General features: G+C 43.4%; 1 protein-coding gene across 2 annotated transcripts in view; it reads left to right on the top strand.

Moving 5' to 3' along the window:
- srrm3 (serine/arginine repetitive matrix 3) overlaps positions 1-22,416 on the top strand; it is a 129,996-nt gene that overhangs the window by 62,505 nt on the left and 45,075 nt on the right. For both annotated transcript variants that reach the window (XM_033640750.2, XM_033640742.2), the window contains exons 2-3: positions 1,164-1,471; positions 19,229-19,330. In XM_033640750.2, coding sequence (XP_033496641.1) covers positions 1,176-1,471; positions 19,229-19,330 — 398 coding nt within the window. In that variant the 5' untranslated portion in view covers positions 1,164-1,175. The remainder of the gene's footprint in view (positions 1-1,163; positions 1,472-19,228; positions 19,331-22,416) is intronic.

The raw sequence follows: 22,416 nt of genomic DNA, 5'->3' as shown, positions 1-22,416 counted from the left end.
TGGCAGCATGTTGTACCTCTCCCCATGACAGGCTCATCTATTCCGGCCCAGTGTCACATTTCTGCGCCAGGTGGTTTTCGTGCCTTCCAGGTTATCTTTTGCACTGTGGTGTCCATCTTAAGGCAACTCTCGTGATCCGGCCCTATTCCATTCTTAGCACATGGCTTGGCCATCTAAAACATCTGTGTGTGATTTCCTAGGTGATGGAGCCTGTTTGCATGTACAGTTGAAGGTTGGAGATTTTGTTTGGCCAGAAGATGTGGCATATTTGTCTGAGGCGTCCACTGTGACGAAAATGTTTCACTTATGAGTTGTTGATATGTAAAATTTGAATCTGTGAATATCTTTCCAGCTTTACCAAAGTATACATATAGCATGATGAAGCACCCTCCAGGTAAAAACAACACGTCTGGTCTTTGCAAACTGAAATGATGCATGTGCGTATTTGAATATGGAGCGGGGAAGTGAGATCCAAACACAAGTGGTCACTCGAGATGCCAGGTGTGAACAGACAGGCGTAGAGCTGTCCATTTGGGATTGGATCGCCCAAGACGCCAATTAACACCAGATGTAAACAGCCTCTACCGCTCTTTTCCTCCTCTGGCTCTCATGCTGTGTGTGTGGTATATGACCTTGGTTTACAGCTTCAATTTGGCCCAGAAGACGAGAGAGTTTTAAATAGGAATTTAACTCACACTCTCTCGCCCCTAACCTGCCTTGCGGCACTACTGGGCTGTTGACTCATGCAGAAGTTGAAGTTGCTGCCAGCGCTGTCGCTGGCAATGCATGTCTACATGTTGGGAAGGTGTGTGTGTGTACAGTATGCTGGTGTGTGTGTGAGGGTACTGCTCAGTTCTGGCAGAAATGCTGCAGCCTGTCTAGAGGTATTAACATCTCAGCTCACCTCTTAGTGTCTGTGGTGTACTGTATGTCCAAATACGTTGTTGTAGAGACAGAATGTGGCTGTGTGTGTGGAAAATATCTGTCAGCTTTGTAGTTTATATATTTCAGGAAATGTATGCCATGCGTATAAGTGTGTATTCACTCCCAGCACTATTAACAGTGCACAGACTTTAGTAATACAACAGCCGAAAGCCAAAATCCTCCCAAATGAGACCTTGTGTTCATCTGACAATTTCTCTCCATCATCTGTGTCTCCACAGAGTTCAGTAATCATGTACGATGCGGCAAGGGTGCCATCTCCCAAAGATGGTGCAAACGGGATGGCCCAGCCCGTGTTGCCTGGAGCAGGAGCAGGAGCAGCTGCGGGATCGGGAGGGCCGACGCCGACCTCAATCCTGCAGGCTAAAACTGAGGAGGGACAGCCTTGTACAGAGGAAGAGGAGGAGGTGGAGTCCAAAGCAGAGCCCATCCTCGTGAAAAAGCCACACCGAGAGATTCTGGACCACGAGAGGAAGAGGAGGGTAGAGCTCAAATGTATGGAGCTCCAGGAGATGATGGAGGAGCAGGGGTGAGTAGCTATTGACAATAATACCTTGTGCCATTTGGTCAACTTCAAAAATATTTTGGCAACATGTTTTAACAACTTAATCGAAAATATCCCCAGAGTTCAGTGATGTTTGGACAAACTGTCGCTGATTTATGGCCAAATTTGCACCAGGTCAATGCACATGTTTGCAACTGGTGTCCCCCTCTAAAGTAATTTCCAGTGATTTTACACACATGATTCAACGTTGTTAAGAAACATATCCTGTGAGTTTTGTTATGATTGGTCAAACAGTTTCTGATTTGTGTTATGCTATGTCGTTGTTTTGCATTTGCAGCACCCCTTTGTGGTCAATATGAATGAAACTTTCAGAGTATGTTTAAGTTACTTATGTGGACATATCCTGCAAGTTTTATGATGATTGGCCCAACTGTTGTGGAGTACGGTCTATTTAGGTGCAGAGCCATGCCCCTTCATTGGTCAATATGTTCAAACTTTATGCAACTCTTGCTAAGCTTTGTCCAATTATGACTCATAGAAAGAGTTGGTACAAATTAGACCTATGGTTTAGGAGGTGTTGATCAAGAATTCAAAGTGGTGGAAAAATCTAATTCGGTGGACTTTAAGTGCACTTGAGGCAAATTTGTGGAGTAAGTATAGATGGATGTCTGTAGCTAGTCTTTCCATCATTCGAAAAAAATTGTTAGGTACAGAAACCTTGTGCACTGATTCTGCACTGTGTTTTATTGTTCTATTCATTTTGAAAATGACTCCTACATCTCCGCCTCCTGTCTAACGCTTCATTTCCACTGCATGGTTCGGCCCAACTTGTCTTATCTCGACTGTTTATATGGGCGGCTGTGGCTCAGAGGTAGAGCAGGTTGTCTACTAATTGGAAGATTGGCGGTTGGATCCCCAGCTTCTCCACATGTCGATGTATCCTTGGGCAAGATACTGAACCCCAAATTGCTCCCGATGGCTGTTCCATCAGTGTGTGAAAGCATGTGAATGCTAACTGAGTAGCAGGTGGCACCATGTATGGTAGCCTCAGCCACCAATGTGTGACTGTGTGTGTGAATGGGTGAATGTGACTCAGTAGTGTAAAAGCACTTTGAGTGATCGGAAGACTAAAAGGGGGAAAACAAGTGCAGTCCATGTCAGTACCAGGTCATTTTCTTTATTTTGTTTTTCACCTCTGATAGTACCCCCTCAGTGTAGGTGGGATTCTAAGCTAATCGCCATAGCAACGCCACATGAAACTGCCATGACATTATCTTCAGCTCGACACTTTCTGAAATTCATTCACTGGCAACCAAATAACCACCAATAACCAATAACGTCTGCACTTTGTCAATTGTACGGTGAAGTTTTCCTGGCTGCCATTTTTCTTATAATCTGTTTTGGATAAATAAAAAATTTACGGTCGCAGTTAACGGTTAAATCTCACCCACAAATGGATGGGAACTGTTAGTATGGTTTAGCAATCTGGTGCCATCGATCATGCTTATGATCAAATCTCATTCATGCGCAGTAACTCGTGCAAAGTTGGCACTCATCAGGTCAAAACAAGTAATTTATGACAAGTTAATGCAGTTGAGAGATTTTAATGAATCTGAATTGGAACACTTGCACAAACAAGCCTCACAGAATAAACAGGTTTCAGGAGAAGAATACAAAAAATGTTTTCGCATGAAGCCCAATATGTTTTAAACAGAAAAATTCACCAAGCGAGTAAGTACTCCAGTTGCACTGATGTCAAGTGACATTACTGTTTCCAGTGAAACAGCAGTTGTTTATTTTTACTTTACAATTTGGTTATTCGGGAGCAGGTTGGAGTACGAGCCATGAAAGCATTCTCTGTGTGGTGGAGCGTTCGACATTGACAGGTATGTTCCTGTAGGGGTGCTGAGTTCACAAGCTGCACCAAAACATTACATTCAAAATCTGTTAGCTGCCAAAAGTCATTTTCATCACAATTGTGGGAAGAAGAAACACACAAAGAAATAAACCCCTGCAGAGGAGTGTGGTAAACATAAGGAGCTGTGTTTTGTTAGGAAATGGTGCATAGCAGCTGTGTGTTTAGCAGCATGGTAAAAACAGGATGAATGCAGTATCAGTAGTCGTGATTGCTGGTATCTATTATGATTGGTAATGGAGGGCTGTACTGAATAGTCCAAAGCTTTGTAGCTTTTTTAGAAAAATGTTTATTCATTCTGTTATAACCAGGTATTTCTGCACAGCAACACATAAAGATAAGGCTACAGAAATATTTGTTTTGTACTGGAATTAGATTCCAGCAGTGGCTGCAGAAGATTGTTTCCGTTTCTTGTGATCCAAACATTTTATTTTTTTTTTTAAGATATTTTTTGGGGCATTTTTAGCCTTTATTTGATAGGACAGACAAGTGTGAAGCAGGGAGAGAGAGAGAGGGAGTGACATGTAGCAAAGGGCTACAGGCTGGAGTCGAACCCGGGCCGCTGTGGCTACAGCCTTGTACATGGGACACCTGCTCTACCACTAAGCCACCGATGCCCCGTGATCCAAACATTTTAAATTGTCAAAAAGTCAAAATGTATCAAAAACAATCTATGTAATAATTTCCCAAATTCACAGCATGTTTTTATCTAATTAAACATTTAGCGTCAATCCGTTTTTGAAAACAACATTTTCACTGCAGGGAGGCACCAACCTGGTCTCACAGTGGGGATGGGTATCATCAAGATTTTATCAATACTACTGCTGTTATCGATACTTCTTATTGGTTCGGTGCTTTATTGATACTGTTATCTGTACTTTTTCATTTCTAAATAATTGCTTTTTAGAAAATATATTAATTGAAAAAGAAATTCAGAACAGGATTACCGGGTTCCGGTACCCATCCCCGTCTCATAGAAATACATGAAATAACCCTGACCTCTTAACACCGTATTATGTGGTACTGATGCTAAAATTACATGCTGCTGTTGTGTCAAATAGTGCTACAAGCTCAGTATGGCCTACCAGTAGCGATAGAGCTAGCAAAATCTGTTATTACCTCTATAAATGTGGTTAAAAGTTTGGGCGTGTCCTCTGGATTTTTTTAAATTTTTTATTTTTTTGCCTCTTAAATGCGCTGAGAGTATGCATATCATGTGGGTATGTCATTATCAGACAAGTTCCCTAGTTATATGACGTCACGTGTTGGGTGATAGTTAATGGTACGAGCCCACTAGTAGCAAAAAGAACAAGAAAGTCTGTGTAGGGAGGAGGTAAGGATGGATGGGTCAAACAAACACAGGACTTTCATCCAGGACACTGCTGTTTGTGTCCAGTGTGAAACAAAAAGTCAGCGATGACTTCTTTTAGTTTTACGCATTTCTGTTCTTTACATAGTGACATCTAGGGGTGAGGAAAAAATCTGTACAGCATAGTATCGCAATATTTTTGTGTGGTAATATCGTATCATCACATAGTGCCAAGTATTGATTTTTTTATTAAAGGAATAATTAATATTACAAATTCTGACTGAACTTTAGGTAGCTTACTAGAATAATATAATCAATTACATTTCCAGTCCCCTAGATACATTTTGGTGCAGCAAAAAAATGCTTGAGGTGAGATGAACAGACAGAAAACTTTATCTGATTAGATAAAACTGACAAAGTTTTCCTTTGGGGACTTAATTTGTATCATGACTTATGTGTTGTGATAATATCATATCATGATTCCCACCCCTAGTGACATCATGCTACGTGCTGTACTGACATCGTAACAAATGTAGTTATTCTAATGGAAACCGCTTTTTCTAAACCTAACCAAGCAGTTTTGGTGCGTAAACCCAACTGTGCCACCACGTAATGCAATGTCAAGAAGTCATTGTCATTTCATATATTTCTGTGAGATTACTATGGAAGTCACACATCTATATTAACGGGGTGGTCGAAGAGCAGTCCAACAGCACCATAAATTGTAATAATTTAATAATTTGTTTGAGGTTTTTTTTTAGGGTGATGAAGTCATAAAAGATGATGAGACATTCAAAGCTTCACTCGAAAACTTCAATGAAAGCTTTGAGTATTTAAAGGAAGACATTCAGTATACCCCTATAATAATGTCATAGTTTTAATTCCATTTAAAAGCAATGCGTGTTTGTGTGATGTTTGTATGATGGTAACTTTTTAGTGGAGAAAAATATGAAACAAATTTGCCATGAATCAAACTGATGTCTTGATGTGGAGGGACGCTCTGATCCTGGAGGTAAATGTTTCCTGGAATAAGAAACAGTTCCATATTAGGTGAAGGACTCTACAGGGACCATTTTGGCAGAGACCTGGGTGCTTCCCGCTTGGCCAGCTGCCCCTTTTAACATAATTGGCAATGTTCACAATCAGCAAGCCGCTGAAGGACCAGGCTTGCTGGTTGCGTGCCTTTGGAGAGACAGGGAGGCGTTGAGGAGCCTCGCTGCCGGGTAAAAAGAAGAGACCGGTGACTGTACGTGTGTTGGGATTTCTTTGCTGACCCCGGGCAAGCAGTGGGAGTTAGTTGTGACAAGAATGGTAGCGTGCTGGGAGTTGAGCCTTTAAAACTGTGAGAGACAAGGGAGAATTGAATGTTTTTCATGTGTGTGTGGCTTGGTTTGAGCAGGTGGGAGCAACAAATCCTGGATATCCCCACAACCAAGATTGCACCATGTAACTTCGTCATAAATTACAGCAATGACACAAATTTGACCCCACAATTCAATATTCAAGGCCTTTATTTGTCCCAGAGGGGCATTTGGTTTTGCCGTAGTAGCAATAAAAAAACTAGAGCTAGACACACATAATAAAAAGCACACATGCATAACCACATATAATAAAAAAACATTAATACAGGAGCAAAAAGGTGAACACATAGAGTTAACATATTAGAAAGAAAAAGGAAAAACAGTTATGTTTGAAGGTGTGCTGCTGATGCTAACCATAGGCCTGAGTGATATAGAGAAAATCAAATATCATAGTATTTTGACCTTTTTATTGACAACAATTTTATGTAGACTAATAATTTTAATTATTAAAATAAGCTTTTAGAAAGGTGCAGAATTAAGTTTAGCTTTATTATGATTGTGAAGAAACCATTTTAAAATTTTTGTCAGGTTTACCTCTGTGAAGGACTTCTGAGTTGAATGCGGTTTATTGAGAATCCAAAAAAAACAAACAAAGCGGCAGGCCAAGTCCTCCCAAAATTACATCTCGGACGGTCCACTACTGACTTGATGTCCTATTTCTTTATATTCTCAAGTATTACCGATAATCATATTTCAACACTGCATAACACGATCAAAAATGTACTACTATCCAAATCAACACAAACTTCATGTCGTCTTTTACTCACAATGTTGTCCACACTCTTATGCCTGTATTCTCACATAAATTAAGTAAATAAACGTAACCTAAGTATAGTCTACTACCATACACTATTCAAAATATACAGAAACTGTTGTGTAAACTTAAATATCCTCAGAACCTATTGATATGTCTAATCAATACAGAAATTTTTGCGTATATTAATATGTGCTTAAGTGGCTCTTACACCCAACACCCAATAACACAAATTACAATTTCCCTAAGAGGGCTTTAAAACATATGACATCGCACTCTCCTGAACCCTCACATCAGATAAGGAAAAACTTGAGTTATTACGGTGTCGTCATCGATCAAGAGTGTTCGTAGCTGCCAGTTGGGGCAGGGGGGGGGGGGCAAACACTCAGTTCAGTGTCTGCTCAGTTAGCACAAGCTACAGCAACATCCAACACCAAGCCGTTAAACCGTCTCAGAAAACTCATGCCGATACTGAAATAGCTTGTGCTCTAATGACTCAGTGAGCTTTAGCACCACAGCACTACAGAGGTGGTGAACTTAAATGTTTTGTGATATAAATATTTTGCTTTATCTATTACTTCCTGTTGGCTTTGCTGACAGACAGCCGGGTAGCCATGTTTACATGCAGAAACTTAGAGCCCACAGCCCATCTTCTGGTCTCCACTGGTTAGCGAACGTTAGGCTTGGCTGCTCTTTACTGTACACCACCTGGGTTGGTTGGGAGCTAGCTAGCAACAGAACTTATTTGCGATTAGAGCTGGTATTGCAGAATGGCGTTGCTGCGAAAACATGGCGGCCAGTGTCCGGTCTCCATTCAGGTCACCCTGGTGATTAAGCAGCTTGATTTTGAGCCACAAAACCCTTTTAGTATTGTCAACTAGTGTATTTAGGACCACTAGGTGTGCTGACAATGCTAACGGTGCTAACAGTGATACATAGTTAAAAATGCCAAAGGGGTTTTGCAGCGCAAAATTGAGGTGCTTACTCACTGGGGCAACCTAGGTGGAGACTGGAGGGTTGCTCCCTCACCCCCCCTTTCACTGCATTACCGTCACCACACTGCTGTTGCTTATAGTACAAGTGGTTGCCAGTTAATTGCTTAAACACAGTTCCCAGGGTTAAGATATGGAGATACATGCATCAGTGGCGGCCATGTTTGCTTTACCATCTTGTTCATGTCACAGATGCAACATTACTCATCCCTGATGTTGTCACATATTTGCAGCCCCCAGCACTTGAACTTTGTATTAATGGCCTCATCCTCAAGTAAGGGTTATCAGTGAGGTTGCCATGGAGACAGCCAGCGAAGAACGCAGGCCAACCCAGTGTAGTGTGTTTCATTAGCATGATGTGTGTCCTCCAGCACAAAGTTAGGAGGAGCTCTGTGTGCGCCAACACCAAGGGCCATGAAGAATTGTAGTGACTGCTGTTGTCCCTAATCCACAATCTCAAGGCTTCTCCCAGGCTGACACACACACACACACACACACACACACACACACACACACACACACACATACACACACTGCTGCTTGAATAACCACAGCTTGCAGGCGAACTCCAGGCTAGCTGAGACTGTAATTAATGACGAGCTGTGTGATCCTGTGTCGGTACGGAGGAAATTCACTTTCCCACTGATACCTCGTGACATTTTACTCACATCACATTTGTCATTTATAGAAAGCCAGCTAATCCTTGATGCATTAGGGGAGGGTGGTTTAATTGAATAAAGGGCAAGCTAATTAGTGAGCGGGGTTTTTTGGGAGGGGGGGGTAAAGGCTAGATATGAGAGGTGACAGGCAGTATGTGGGACTGCTGTCTTCTGATTGTTTGTTGGAGTATGGAGATGAATTAAATCGATGCTCCTGTGGGGGTGAGTGAGAAGGTGGAGATGGATTACACTTTCTTTCCTCTCATTTTTCCACCCGTCCCTCCTTCCCTGAGTGTGACTGGGCTTGTCAGCCAGTGGGGCCTCGTTAAGACTGCAGGGTAATGGTGGAGCAGATTGATGTAGCAGAAAGGGGACTGCTGGACTTTACTAAGAAAAAAAAAAATAAGGAGGGGGAGCGCTGCGGCCATCTGTCAAGGTCCACTCATCTCCTAGTTGCTCCTGGTTTGAGAGCGATGTAAAAGAGTCATGATGTCGAGTGGAACAGTGTAGTGGCAGGCAGCAGCTTGGCTAATGATGACAGAATACGAGGGGACCAGACACCGGCGCTGACCAGCTCGTCAGCCTGCACGAGCTCGGCTGGCAGACAGTCACACTTGAAGGACGGCAGCTGAGTGTTAAAGCTCTGGACGGACTCGAGTCAACTCGTTAAGCTATAATAAAAGGAGAATCTCATTTGCCAGCTTGGCTCAGCACAGCTCCCCCTGCCTCTCCAATTTCTAATGTTCCTCTTTAAATGAGTGTGAGTGCATGTGTGCAGGATTAAGGGATCGAGTGGGGGATGAAACGCTGGGATAGAGAGGCGCAGCAATGCCAGGCATTAGACACAATTAAAATGGTGGCTGGGGTCTGTTTTCATTTTTTGTGGATATAAGCCAGCAGGCTCAGACTCTACGTCACCCCCGAGTCCCCGTTCTAACTGAGGCCTCGGTGAAGGATTAGGCTGGGGGGCAGGTTGGACGCCTGCCTCCCTCTCTAACCCTGCCAGCATAGCAGACACTCCCCTCTTCCCTTTACACACATCTAGCCGTGCTCTTCTCCAGAGATAAGACCAGGATAAATAGTCTGTCATGAGTGATGGCCTCACCCCGGGAGCCAATTAGACGGGCTCAGCAATTAAAGGAGTCTGTTCATTTAGCTATTCAAGGCCTGGCAGCATCCCCCTATCACTGGTGCTTTGCGGCTGCAGGGAGCATTGCCCTTTTACTTATATTAGAAGTGTTGAAGGTTACATACATTTGATCTGTGAGAGAAGATCTTGGAGGGGATGGTTCCTTACTAAAGCTCAGTGAACCTCATCCTGTCATCTTTCCATCAAAACACACTTATGTACTGAGCGTGTTCACCTACCTCTAAATAACAGACCTCCAGGGTTCCAGTCTTAAAAGACATTACATTCATTCATCTAGAAACAAGGTCCTAATTAATCTGTCAAAAGTCTTAAAGTCCCTGTGAAACAGAAGTCATGGCGTCTTTAGATTCTGTACTATGACGTGTCTCCCAGGGATACAGGATATTTGATCAGAGTACAGTTATAAGAGGGATTTTAATCAAATTGGACGTCTAAAAAGTGGGCGGGTTTAGAGTTTGTCAGAGCTACAGGGGACCACAGGCTCAGGGTCAGCTGGTGGCTCCAGCGTTAGAGCAGGAGGATAAGGGAGAGGTGAGTGAATGAACGAATTAGACCTCAGCCACATTGTTTTGGAAATGAAAACAAAGGTTTGAAAGTTAAAAAGTAGGCGCCTCCTAACAGTGAGACCCTGATGATGTCAACACCAACAGGATAGTAGTATCTGTAAGGGAGAGAAAGAGGAAATCATTCGTATGCTCCACGTAACATTGGCTGTCATCATCCACTGTAAAATGTCTTGAGCATAATCTGGAGCTGTCACAGATACCAGTCACGGTAACCACAGTAATTTGGGGAAACTAAGATACACTGACATAGCATGCTGTTGCAAGCTAGTTAACTAGCTCTGTGTGGCTCAAAGTGTTGGATTAGTGGGTGGGTGTCATGGTATTATTGATTAAAATTGGTTGGTAAAAGTTAATGCAAGCACACGTCACATTTTGTTTTACAGGACCAAAGAACATATGTTAGCATATGTTTTTAAATAGGTGAGTTAAAAAGGCAATATTCATTTAATCCCAACTTTAAAATTGCTAAAACACAGGAAGTAGGATTTTATCAATCTTTTTCTCTGACATTGCATTGTAAAATCTTAAGATAAGATAATTAGTAACATCTTTCTTTAGTAACATTCTTTTTGAATGAATGAGTGCCTCTCACATTCTCCTGACACAGATCAGGATAGTGGAACCAACAATACTCATATTTAATTTCCTGCTGTGATGCTCAGAGCAGAGGATAATCTGTCTCCTAGTTAGCTGTCATTGTACTCTTTAACAAAAACTGGCTATTTAACTGAGATGGCCAACATTTGCAGCAAGGCTGACCCTGGTGCAAGGAGATGCACAATAGGATAGAATTTCACATGCATAGTGAGTAACATAAAATCGCCCAGAAAGCCTGCTGACAAACACCGGGTATTTCTAAAAAAAAATCTTGTTTCCTGTTGCACTAAACATTCAGGTAAAACTGTAGTTTATGTTGGTTCATGTTTTCTCTCTGTCTTCAGCTTTAGTTATTCTAAAATTGGTCTTAAATTTCATTCTGAGTGGCTTTAAATAAGCCTTAAATCTGAGCTGTAGGAGCCCTGAGCTCACTGACACATTTCAGGCTTGAGGGCTGCTATGCATGCAAGGGTCCAGTTTTTATTTCTGGGGCGTCTTTCCACACTAATTGAGACATAATGATTGGGCATGATTTGAGCTCCTGTAGTGTTTGAGCCTTTTTCCAGCTCTCTAATGAGCTCTCTTCATGGGGCCTCACTCACTCTAAACTGCAGGCTAAAAGGGGCTCCTTTTAAACACAGGGACCCCATATATGCATCCACACAATGCATGCAAGCACACACACAGGTTGGTAACAGAGTATTGACATTAATGGTAAAGCAGTTGGTTATGGTTAGGAAAAGATGGCTGAAAATACCTGCTTTCAGGGGTGGGATCCCCACAGGAAAAATAGCGATGACCAATTTTCTTCTTTGTTGGTCTTGAACTGTGGTTTGTGGTGGTCTGCAGCCGTCTCTCCTGTGTGTCACACCATCCACCATCCCCCTTAACACCAGATGACAATGTCAGCTTATATACTATGTCACTTCAGAATCATCATCATATGATACGTCTGAAATGTGTTTGCAGAAGCGTATACCCAACTGGTGTGTGGGTGACGAAGTGGGTGATAGTGGAATTGTAACTTTTACATGGAAATATCAATAAGGATAAATCAGTCAAGGCTAAGCTATGAGAAGGAGTGGAGGTGGAGGACAAGGTGACAAGTCTAAGAGAAAAAAGAAAAAGAGGAGGTGATGAAGAGAAAAGAGGAGGAGCAGGTAGCTACTTCCAGCTGTGCCCAGTATAGGATTAACATTATGTCCTTTATTCTGTTCCGCAGGAACAAAAGCTGACCTGATCCAATGTCATTATTACAAAGATATACTGCATGTGTCCTTTGATAATTGATTTATTATAGTGTATTAAGATAGTATCATTGCATTAATATATTTGTATAACACATATTTGTGTAAGTTAAATCCAAAATGATACAGTAAATACAGAGAGTGAGATAAGACAAAAACCCCTTTTACACTACCAGATTTTTCGGCGAATGTTGGGCTGTTTTGCTGGCAAGCTGCGAGTGTTTAGACACAGAGCCGGATTGGCGAGTTGATCCAAGGTGCCCAATTTTCCGCCTCGTAGGGTAGACATATTGGCGGAACCTTTTTGTTTCAAACAGAACAAGGCACCCTTCTGCCACGGGAGGGACTGTTGATGACTTGTGGGAGGAGCTGTTGATGACGCCGCACGTGCGAGCCACTGGCGGTGGATAAACAGGAAACAGCTGATAGCAAGAATTAGCGAGCAGCTAGTAGCAAGAGGGAAACGCAAACCTGACAGACACTGTAAAGATGAGCAACTGGGGAGGCAAGGAATTGTGCGCCCTCCTTGTCCTCGCAAATGAAGAGGCCAGTAACCGTCAGATGACAGGGACGGTGAAGAACGGGCCAACTTATGAGGGAATCACTGAAGGACTAACTAGCTGCAGCTTCCCTCCCATGTCACTGTTTACGTCACACGCTAAGCTACACGTTTTGTTACTTGTTGACGCTTTCTTGCAAATTTGCACAATTCCTGTTTAAAAAGGGCTAAAGAGTCAAAAACAGAGAGACACACTAATGGAAAGTATGTAATGTTGATGGCAGAGAGACAAGAGGATATGGGAGAGGAGGAGCAGGTTATGGAAAGCAGAGAGACACAAAAAATGAAGCTGAGAGACAGAGGATACAATTTTTTCTTTCCAAACATTTAAAATAAATACATCTGGAGAGTAAAGTGTTCCTTAAAGACTTTACACAAGGTCGTTTTTTGACCTTGGTATTGCTAAAATCCTGCGTACGGCCATGATGGTAAGAGCTTTCTCAACACGAGGCAGCAGATAATACCCCACCTTTTGCATTTTAGAAAGTTAACTTGTTGTTTTCAAGTAGAGAGGTGTAGTCCAATACAGGCAAAATAGGTTCAACATAACACAGAGATACTGAATTTGTGTTTTTACATGAACAAAAGGACACACCAAGACAGAAGAGTAAACTGAGACAGAAAGGGGAGAGGTTTATAGTCAGGAGCTAAATTGCTGCCTTTTGGCCGCAGCTGCTGTGGTATTGCTTTAGTAACATCTGCAGTGACACTTTTTGAATTGCAAGAGATGTGAGTAGCTTGGATCTTATTAAGAGAGCTGCACTCAGAGGCCGGAGGAAATAACTATCTCCGCTCTGATGGAGGTTTTCCTGTGAGCCAAAGCCTGCGTCATGAGATGATAAGCCTGTGTCCTACACGACTGAAAATTAGAGGGGAGGCATCTCGAGGAGAATAACCCATTTTATTTTTGTCACCGGGGGTTCCTGAGCCAATATAGCAGGTTCATGCTAGACAAAAGAGCTTCAAATGCTGTTGTCACAGAGGGTCTTGGAGAAGATGAGCAATCAGAAAGAGTGGTAACAGCAGATTGTGCTGCTCCAGCCATTGATCTGCTTACACTGCGGGGGAGGTGAAAAGGGCAGCTATATATAGTGAGAGAAAGGTGTTCTCTTTCTTTGCTCCTCTAGCTGTCTGGTCTCTGTTATCTAACCAGAAAATCTATGACTGTGGAGAGCATCAATTGAAAGTCCTCTCCACTTGAGAGTTAAACTATATCACTGTGGCTCCGCAGATCGTTTTAATTCTGCCCCTGAAATAGAAATGTGGGGGTGTTCAGGTTTGCTTTCCCATGTTCCCAGCGCCATTCAATCTTACTAACTACATTGGCATCGCTTTGCCTCTGTACTCTTTGCAGCAGGATTGATGGCTGCAGAGTTTCATAGGTGTACGCAGCGCCTGGGGATGACTTGTGGAAAAAGGCTCCTCAGACATCAAGCACAGAAACATCACTGGCAGTCAGAAGGAGCGCACACACACACACCCCGCACGTAGACACGTCCTCATCAAATCGATGACTATCAGCGTAAGGATGGTCTCTGGGCCACAACTATTCATTTTGCAGGATTGTGAGTTAATGGGGGGAATCTGTGGGTGCTCGGAGCTGTCTAATTACTCCAATCAAGTTCTTTAATCGTGGTGATTTTTCATGGGCAGGGTGGCGGGGAGCCCCTCGCTCTGATCGATGTCCCCTGTCTCTCTCTCCGCCCAAATCACTGCAACTCCGCATGCTGTAGGCAGTGGGTCTGGGCTAAATGGCTTTCATTTGGATCCACTTGACTAACATCTAACTAACATCTCATACACTCATACACAAATGAAAACACACAGGTGCCAACCCAGTCGCCAGAGTAAATGTTGGCGTTGTACATTTCTGCAAACAAAGGATATGTGACATTTGCACATTATTATGTAGTAGATACTTTGAAACTTAATGTTTGAAGAATGCTGTGGTACGTGGTTATGTCAAGGCACAAAAAACCACACCACACTCACAAAAAGGATCATGTGTTGGCTTAGAGTGCCCAGGTTTGAGGGCACTATCCTTGCAGGAAATGCAGTGACAAAACAACTGATCTTTATGACACTGTCCTGAAGAAAACACAGCGATGTCTTCCACAAAGCAACCATTTTTTGTGGCTCTATCCCTGCAGGAAATGCAGTGATGTCTGGGTAAAAAAAAAGCAACCGCAGCTGGAAAAACACAACGGGTTGCTAAAAAAACATCCATGTTTAGAGGCTAAAAAGCTGCGCGAAAAAGAGCAACAAGAACAGCCGCTGGAAACACAGTGATGACTCTGTAAAACAACCGGTTTTGTGGTTTGTTGGTCTTGAACAGTGGTCTACAGCTTGACAGGATTCTCGCCTAAGTGACACGTTGTCCACCATCCCCTCCACATCCCGGCTCATTTAAAACGTTGATAAAATATGTATGAAACCTATAGATATAGACAAGCATATTCGTGCTTTGCAGAAACTGGCGACTGGACTGCAGGTGCTGTGCTCAGTTCAACATTAATTTTAATTTGAATTCAGTGTTACCCAGTCTGGCTGAGAGTGACCGCTCCATCTCCCCCTCCTCTGCACTGTGTCAGGGCAGAACAGATGGTATGTTATGCAGAAAGCAGCTACCTTTACAGCTGCAAGAAGTGCTAATTAAATGTGCAGAGGAGAGAGGTGTTGTTTCAGTGTGCTCATCCTAATATCCACTGACAAACATCCAGTATGTGGCCATTTACACAGATTGATTCAGAGTCCACTTTTGCAGAGCTCCTCTTGAATGCAACTTAAAAGTTTGGCAATCAGGTAAGAGAAAGCTTTTAGATTTCTTCTCTCAGGCTTCTTTTCAGATTTTCATCGCTGTAGGTAAATCTGCCCACCATTCGCCAGGCTCCTGCAGGCACTCAGGTGCTGTGGGGGATTCTTCTGGCTCATACCTCTCTTTGTCGAAGCAGCACCACTGCCGGGCATACAATCTCTGGCTTTGGTTAATGAGCGAGACCGATCAAAAGGAACCCAACTTTGCTGCTTCATGCTGCGGAGCTGTGCAAAACTTCAGAATGGAGCAATTCAATGGAGGACAGTAAGAGAATATAGACATTATAGGTCATATGTCAGCAGATGCTTCAGCTTCACAAGCTCTGACTCCTCTTTTCTTGCTTGAGCTGGAGTCAACAAAGATAGCTGCAGGCGCTAACATCCTCACCATCATCAGCACAATGGGAAGGAGAAAGCCCCACAGCCATGGCGTCTGTTTGCCCATTCAGCCAGTATCCTTTCAGAGCCTTCTCACCCCTCTACCTATTGTACACCCTTCCTCGATAAACGACAGCTGAGAGCAGGAGGGGACTGCTGTAGAGTCATTGGGACGCAGCTAACGTACGGCCATGTGCATGGAAAGCCATGAATATAAAGTGTGTGTTTGTGGCCTCCTTTGTGCTGAGTTGACACCTGCTGGGCTGAGAGATTGCCGTACAGCGGGACCCGATGGTGCTGTCACACCGGCTGGCTTCTTGTCTGCTGGGCCATCTTCCAGCTATTTCAGCTCTCCATCGCACTTCTCCTAATCTCATTCTCCACACTGCCAATGTGCTGAGAGCACCAAACTCTGAATACAAGGTATCGGCTGCTATATTTAATCTTGGAAAAGCTAACACTTCTCAGTTAATGCCATTTCCACACTGTGATGAGCCACTGGTTAATATACAATCCGGTGTATAGAACTGGTCCTGCCTTGAGCCCCAGCTCAGAGAAGGGAAAGGAATCTGTTGCCAAGTAGGAGTACATGTTTCAGCACTGAGTGATGGACAGTTCCCTTCTGCACTCCTGCTGATTGCAAGTGGAGCTCACTTGTCAGATGGCCTGAGGAGCTTTGTGTACTCTGGGTCTGAGGCTAATATTCATACTGCTGGTCAGGTCTTTTAAGCTATGTTTAGGCCCTGATCACACAGGAAATGTTTTAGCAGTTGGAGTTGGCTTTGTGTAAAATTTTTTATTGAGAATGAAGCTTTGTCTTTGTGCATTTTTTGTGTTGCGACACGCCCCGATTTTCTGCACTCTAGGCATCTGGCATTTTTGCTGGGGCGCTCTGAACTCAGAGCAGAAAAGCACAAGCGCCCAAGTTTACAGTTGGTAAACAATGGAGGAGAAACTGGTGGTAGCGGTTGCTGGATACCCAGAGCTATACAGCCAGACGATAGACAGCAGTTTGTCAAACTGCCCTAGAGTCATCCTAAAACATGCCTGGAAATGGCCATCATCGAGGTGAAGCTCCTGGACCAACTGGTGGTACTCCCTGTGATCCACCCTTTTTTTTAGGGTCTCATGCAGTGGCTAGCACAGTCACCTCACAGCAAGAGGGTTCCTGGTTCGAACCCAGGGTGGGGGAGCCCTTCTGTGCAGAGCTTGCATGTTCTCCCCGTGTCAACGTGGGTTTTCTCCAGGTACTCCGGCTTCCTCCCACAGTCCAAAGACATGCAGGTTAATTGGTGACTCTGTGAATGTGAGTGTGAATGGTTGTCTGTCTCTGTCTCTGTCTCTGTCCCCCCCCCCCCCCCCCCCCAGCAGGATAGCGGTTACGGAAAATGAATGAATGGATTAAAAAAAATTCCACAAACATATTAAGAGGAAGAGAGATGTAGTAGAACATCCTGGTATTTTTGACATACTGCATTTGACATACTATATTTTGAGAAATATTAAATCTTTTTTCTGGCATACTGGCAACGCACAGTTGTCTCCATGAGCTGTGTCACAATCACTTCTGCTGCTCCAACTGCTGAGCATGTTGATCAGGTTTCATCCGACAGTATTTTTCTCTGCAAAAGAGCGAATAAGCATGTTCCTCAAAATGTTGCTGTAAGAGTGACAAAGAGAAATTGTTGTCAAGTATGAGTGTTTGTTTCAGCACGAAGTGATAGACAGTTCCTCAATACTTTCATCATTACAAGTGGCGCTCACATTTCAGATGTTATCACTTACTCATACTCATTTTTAATTGTGTATAATTATTGAATCTTTATCTGAGCACACTGCTATATCCCAGCCACCCCTCACATATGCTCTTGTTATACTTAATATGAACACTACAGTATATTATTAATGGCTGAGGCTTCCAGTCAGTCTGTGTCTGGCTCCTGGCTACACTTTGACGGCTTTATTAATTCTCGCCCCCCCCTCCTTCCTCCGTCCTCTCCTCTCCCTTCATGTTTCTCTACCTCTGTAGCTCATTACATCCCATTACCACAGCCCGAGCAGAATGTGGAGATGGTGTGAATGCACCAGGAGATCAGCTCGGTGTACAGTGCATTAAAGAGGCCATGCGCTGTCAAGTTCTCAGACATAAGTCCCCTATGAGAGTCTGCAGAATGGCACAGGACAGAAGTTGCTTCATTGTCGCTGTCGAGGTTGTTCAGCCTGGTTGAATTACTGCTGCCCCCCTTGCAGAGCTGTCAGCGGATACAGTCTTACAGTTGCAGCCCCGTGGTCAGACTCTTACTTGTGCTATTACAAACTGGGAGGATAGAGCCCAAAGCTGTCGCATGGAATATTTAAGGAGAGTTTAATGCGTTCATTATCTACTTCACCAAATAAAATCACAAAGGGTAACTTTGTTTTTTGTGATTAATGGGAACAGCAATTTTTGAAATTCCTCCAGTATTGAGCGTCACAGGCTGCCACTCACGGCATGTTCACACCATCAATCTACAATGACCTAGTTCAATGGCCTGCAGGGATCACATTGCCACTGGTTTCGCGGCCGCTAATTTGTTGTTCCCAGTAGTAATTTAGACACAGAAAATTACCAGAATTACCCTTTAAAGTATAACTGATTACTTTAATGCTCTTCTGTTGCATCCAATGATAGACGCAATGTATCAGAATTTTAAAAAGCCAGACATTCTCAATTAGAAAACATAAACCGACATCTACAGTGAGGCACAGGCTGTAATGTCTCGCTGCAGAAGTCTTCAGTATTCTCTCTGTCAGCCTGCTGAAAGCTCCTCTCACTGCCCCACAGTTACTCTCAACTCAGCGCTTTGCTTACAGAATAAAACATGACACGCAGCCCGGGCCTGAACAGGGAGCCCGCCAGGGTCAGCAGAGGTTGACAGTGAGTCATCAGAATATACATCATTCGGGCCGCGTGTCATTTTTGGTTAGGAAACGGTCAGAGCACTGCTCTTTGCCATTTGTTGGACTCTGTGTGATAGCTGTGGATGACATGGCTCCTACACGGACATCTGGCAGTTATGACAGATGACAGTTAGCTTTGCCAGTAACCATGCTGCATTCAACGCTGCTGCTTCAGGTTGAAATATGTTCATCATTCACTTTCATTCCTGTCTGCTCACTGCTCAGCCAAATAGTCAAAGCTGCAGTACTGATACAAACGTGCATCGCATTGATGAGTGTGTGTGCGCAGGTGTAGATTTCAGCGGGGGTGCAGGGGATACGTCCCTTTCAATATTTAGAACATGTGCATTTGTCCTTCCCAGTAACAACATTAAGGTAGCAGAGGACTTTTATTCTGACTTTTATTCTCATTTACACCATACATTGATGCAGAAAAGGTATGCACTGCTCCTGTCTGTGTGTGTGTGTGTGTGTGTGTGTGTGTGTGTGTGTGTGTGTGTGCACATCTACTAACCGTTGTGTCTTTGTGTCCAACCTCAGGTACACAGAAGAAGAAATTCGACAGAAAGTGAGCACGTTCAGACAAATGCTGATGGACAAGGAGGGCGTTATCACCAGAGAGGGCTCACACACGCAACCAGTGTAAGTAACTGTCTGGGATGTGTGCACCAGGTGTGTAACACAGAGCTACTGTCTGTGTCTTTTTATGTCACAAAAACATCTGTATTTGGCAGTAGAGCTCAGATCTTTGTGTATTCGAACCAAAGAAGTCCAAACTGAGTCTAAACAGAAGCTGCCAGTTACATTTTCCAAGTGAAAATCAGTAATAGAAACAGAACAGGGCGTTACGATACAAGAAAGACACTGGGCCATATTCCATGATATTCTTTCACAATTGAAGAGGAGGTGTCCCAGAAGAAAATAAAGTTTGTTTGAAGTGTCAATGAAAGTGCGGAGCCTCGTGAGGATCATGTAGTAAAAATAACCTGCAACATCAATTGAGCCTCGTGCTGCGCTGCACAGCCAGTCTGATGAAACATTATTAAGGATGAACTACGTCAAATGACTGAATATTAAAACTATCTTCACATCTGTGTTTTTAGCTTATTGGTTTACATTCTGTCACATATGCGTCATGAAAAGTCCCGCTGCTTTGGCCACAACAGTTCCTGTTCACACTGCGCTGACAAAAATGACCTGGAGTACTGAAAAATGGAAGAATAAGACAGAATTTGAGGATTATGAGACATGATGTGAAGTTACAAGGAATGCTTGATTTCTTAATAACTATGGACATATGAGATATCCTTGATGGACAGTAGTACAGAGTGAATGATTGTAGCAGGATGTCAGTGATATCTGTGTGTTCAGATTTGACTGAGTAATGACTCTGAGAGGAAGTGCTGTTAGGTCCCCGAAATTGTGTCACTCAGGTGCAGCCCAGTCGCCAGAAGAAAATGTTGGCATTGTCTGTTTCTGCAAACGACAAACACCTTACGTTTGCATGTTTCACACATAACAGACACACTCACCAGCCACTTTATTAGGTACACCTGTGCAATTGCTTGTTAACACATATAGCTAATCAGCCAATCACGTGGTAGCAACTCAATCCATTTAGGCATGCAGATATGGTCAAGACGACCTGCTGAAGTTCAAACTGAGCATCAGAATGAGAGAGAAAGGTGATTTAAGTGACTTTGAACGTGGTGTGGTTGTGGCTGGTCTGAGTATTTTCTAGGATTTTCACACACAGACAGTTTACACACACACTTTTGGCCTCTTAGTACCAACTGAGCATGGTTTAAACACCACAGCCTACCTGAGTATTGTTGCTGACTGTGTCCATCCCTTTATGACCACACTGTACCCATCTTCTGATGGCTACTTCCATCAGGATAACGCACCATGTCACAAAGCTCACATTATCTCAAACTGGTTTCTTGAACATGACAGTTCACTGTACTCCAATGGCCTCCACAGTCACCACATCTCAATCCAATAGAGCACCTTTGGGATGTGGTGGAACGGGAGATTCACATCATGGATGTGCAGCCGACAAATCTGCAGCAACTGTGTGATGCTATCATGTTAATATGGACCAAAATCTCTGAGGAATGTTTCCAGCTCCTTGAATCTATGCCACCAAGAATTAGACCCAGTACTAGCAAGGTGTACCTAATAAAGTGGCTGGTGAGTGTAATCGTTTCTTAAGTGACTCTGTTGAAGTGGAGGGCATGGTGTAGAGTGTATCACCTGGGCAGGACACATGCTAAGCTGCAGAGCACTGTTCAAGACCAACACACAACAACACTGGTTGTAGTTGTCATTGTGGCTTTATAGCCTCCAGATGTGGATGTTTTGTAGCAGCAGGGATAGCACCATGAGAAGCAGTTGTTTTTAACTCATACATTGCTGCATTTCCAGCTGCGTTATCACTCTGTTTCCTGTCTGTATAGTGCCACAAAAAGCGGTTGTTTTTCACATTTCTGGTTTTCCAGGGGGGATCGGACTTCCAAAATCAGATATTTAAGCTACGGCAAGATTTTTTTTTTAGCCATAACCGAGGGGTTTTGTTTGTGCCTAAATGTAACCTCATGTTTTCAGTTTACAGGTCAGGGTAGGGGGAGAATATTACTGCTGAAATCTGGATTCAGATCACATTATCTATGCAAATCCAAACAATATATTTAAACCTCTTGTGTGCATTCACCTAACCTCCATTCTGTCGTTCATTCTCCAGCTAATTCATTAGGAACCATAAGAGTTTTGTATCCCTGATGATAAATGAATTAGAGTAAATTAATCTAATAACACTAGACAGCCATAAATATCAAATACAGGCTGAAATTGATTTTTAAAAGAGGTTATGAGAAATGGCCTGCAAGTCTAATAATGTCTTCAGGCGGTCGGCTCCAAACAATATGGACCGTAATTGCAACAGTGCAGTAAATTTTAATTTGAATCCTTGGGTTTTGACTGATAATGCCTCTCTCTGGATACACAGGGAATGGTTAAACCCTGATGCTTTGAAAATAATCAGCAGCATTTTAAAGTCTATTCTAAACTCTGCTGGAAGCCAATGAGGCGAAGATTGGCATGATAATTGTCAATTTGTTTAGCGCTATAAGCCTCGCTCCAGCTCCGAGCACGAGGCGACAGGGAGAGTGTCTCATCTGAGGCGAGCAGAGATGGCATTAAAAGAAGCAAAATAAATGATTGCATGTATGTTCTCTGTCCAGATCACACGCAGACACACACTCGCACAGGACACTGCTTCAGTCGTCACACACATGAGACATGGCAGCAGCAGGATGTAGGCGTGGTGTCCCTCCTGAGTCAGTCCATCATACTGTATGTGTGAACGATGGAGAGCGGCAGCGTGTGGTGGCGACGTGACCCGCTGTCTGCAAACTAATGACTGCTAATGACGCTGATGCTTCCTGTCTCACAGACTCGACTAATGACTTATCCTCCCCTGCACCTCAGTCGGCGTCTGACATTAAACCAGTCCACGCTGAAACAAGGAGGGAGTCATAGAGGACAGTTAAACTCAGCAGGACGAATGTAATAAACTTGATTTAATAATTTGTGGCCCAGAGAAAGTACACTCTGAAGATACAGAAAGCTTTGTTTGTTTTGCTTTTCGGGTTAGTTCACTCTCAAGGGCACTTCTGACTCGGGTCAATTTGGGATTTCAGAGCTTCTCTCCAATTCTGCAACTTTCT

Source organism: Epinephelus lanceolatus, chromosome 11 (assembly GCF_041903045.1).
Source record: "Epinephelus lanceolatus isolate andai-2023 chromosome 11, ASM4190304v1, whole genome shotgun sequence".
Taxonomy (NCBI): Eukaryota; Metazoa; Chordata; class Actinopteri; order Perciformes; family Serranidae; genus Epinephelus; species Epinephelus lanceolatus.
This window is presented reverse-complemented; position numbering and strand designations above follow the sequence as displayed.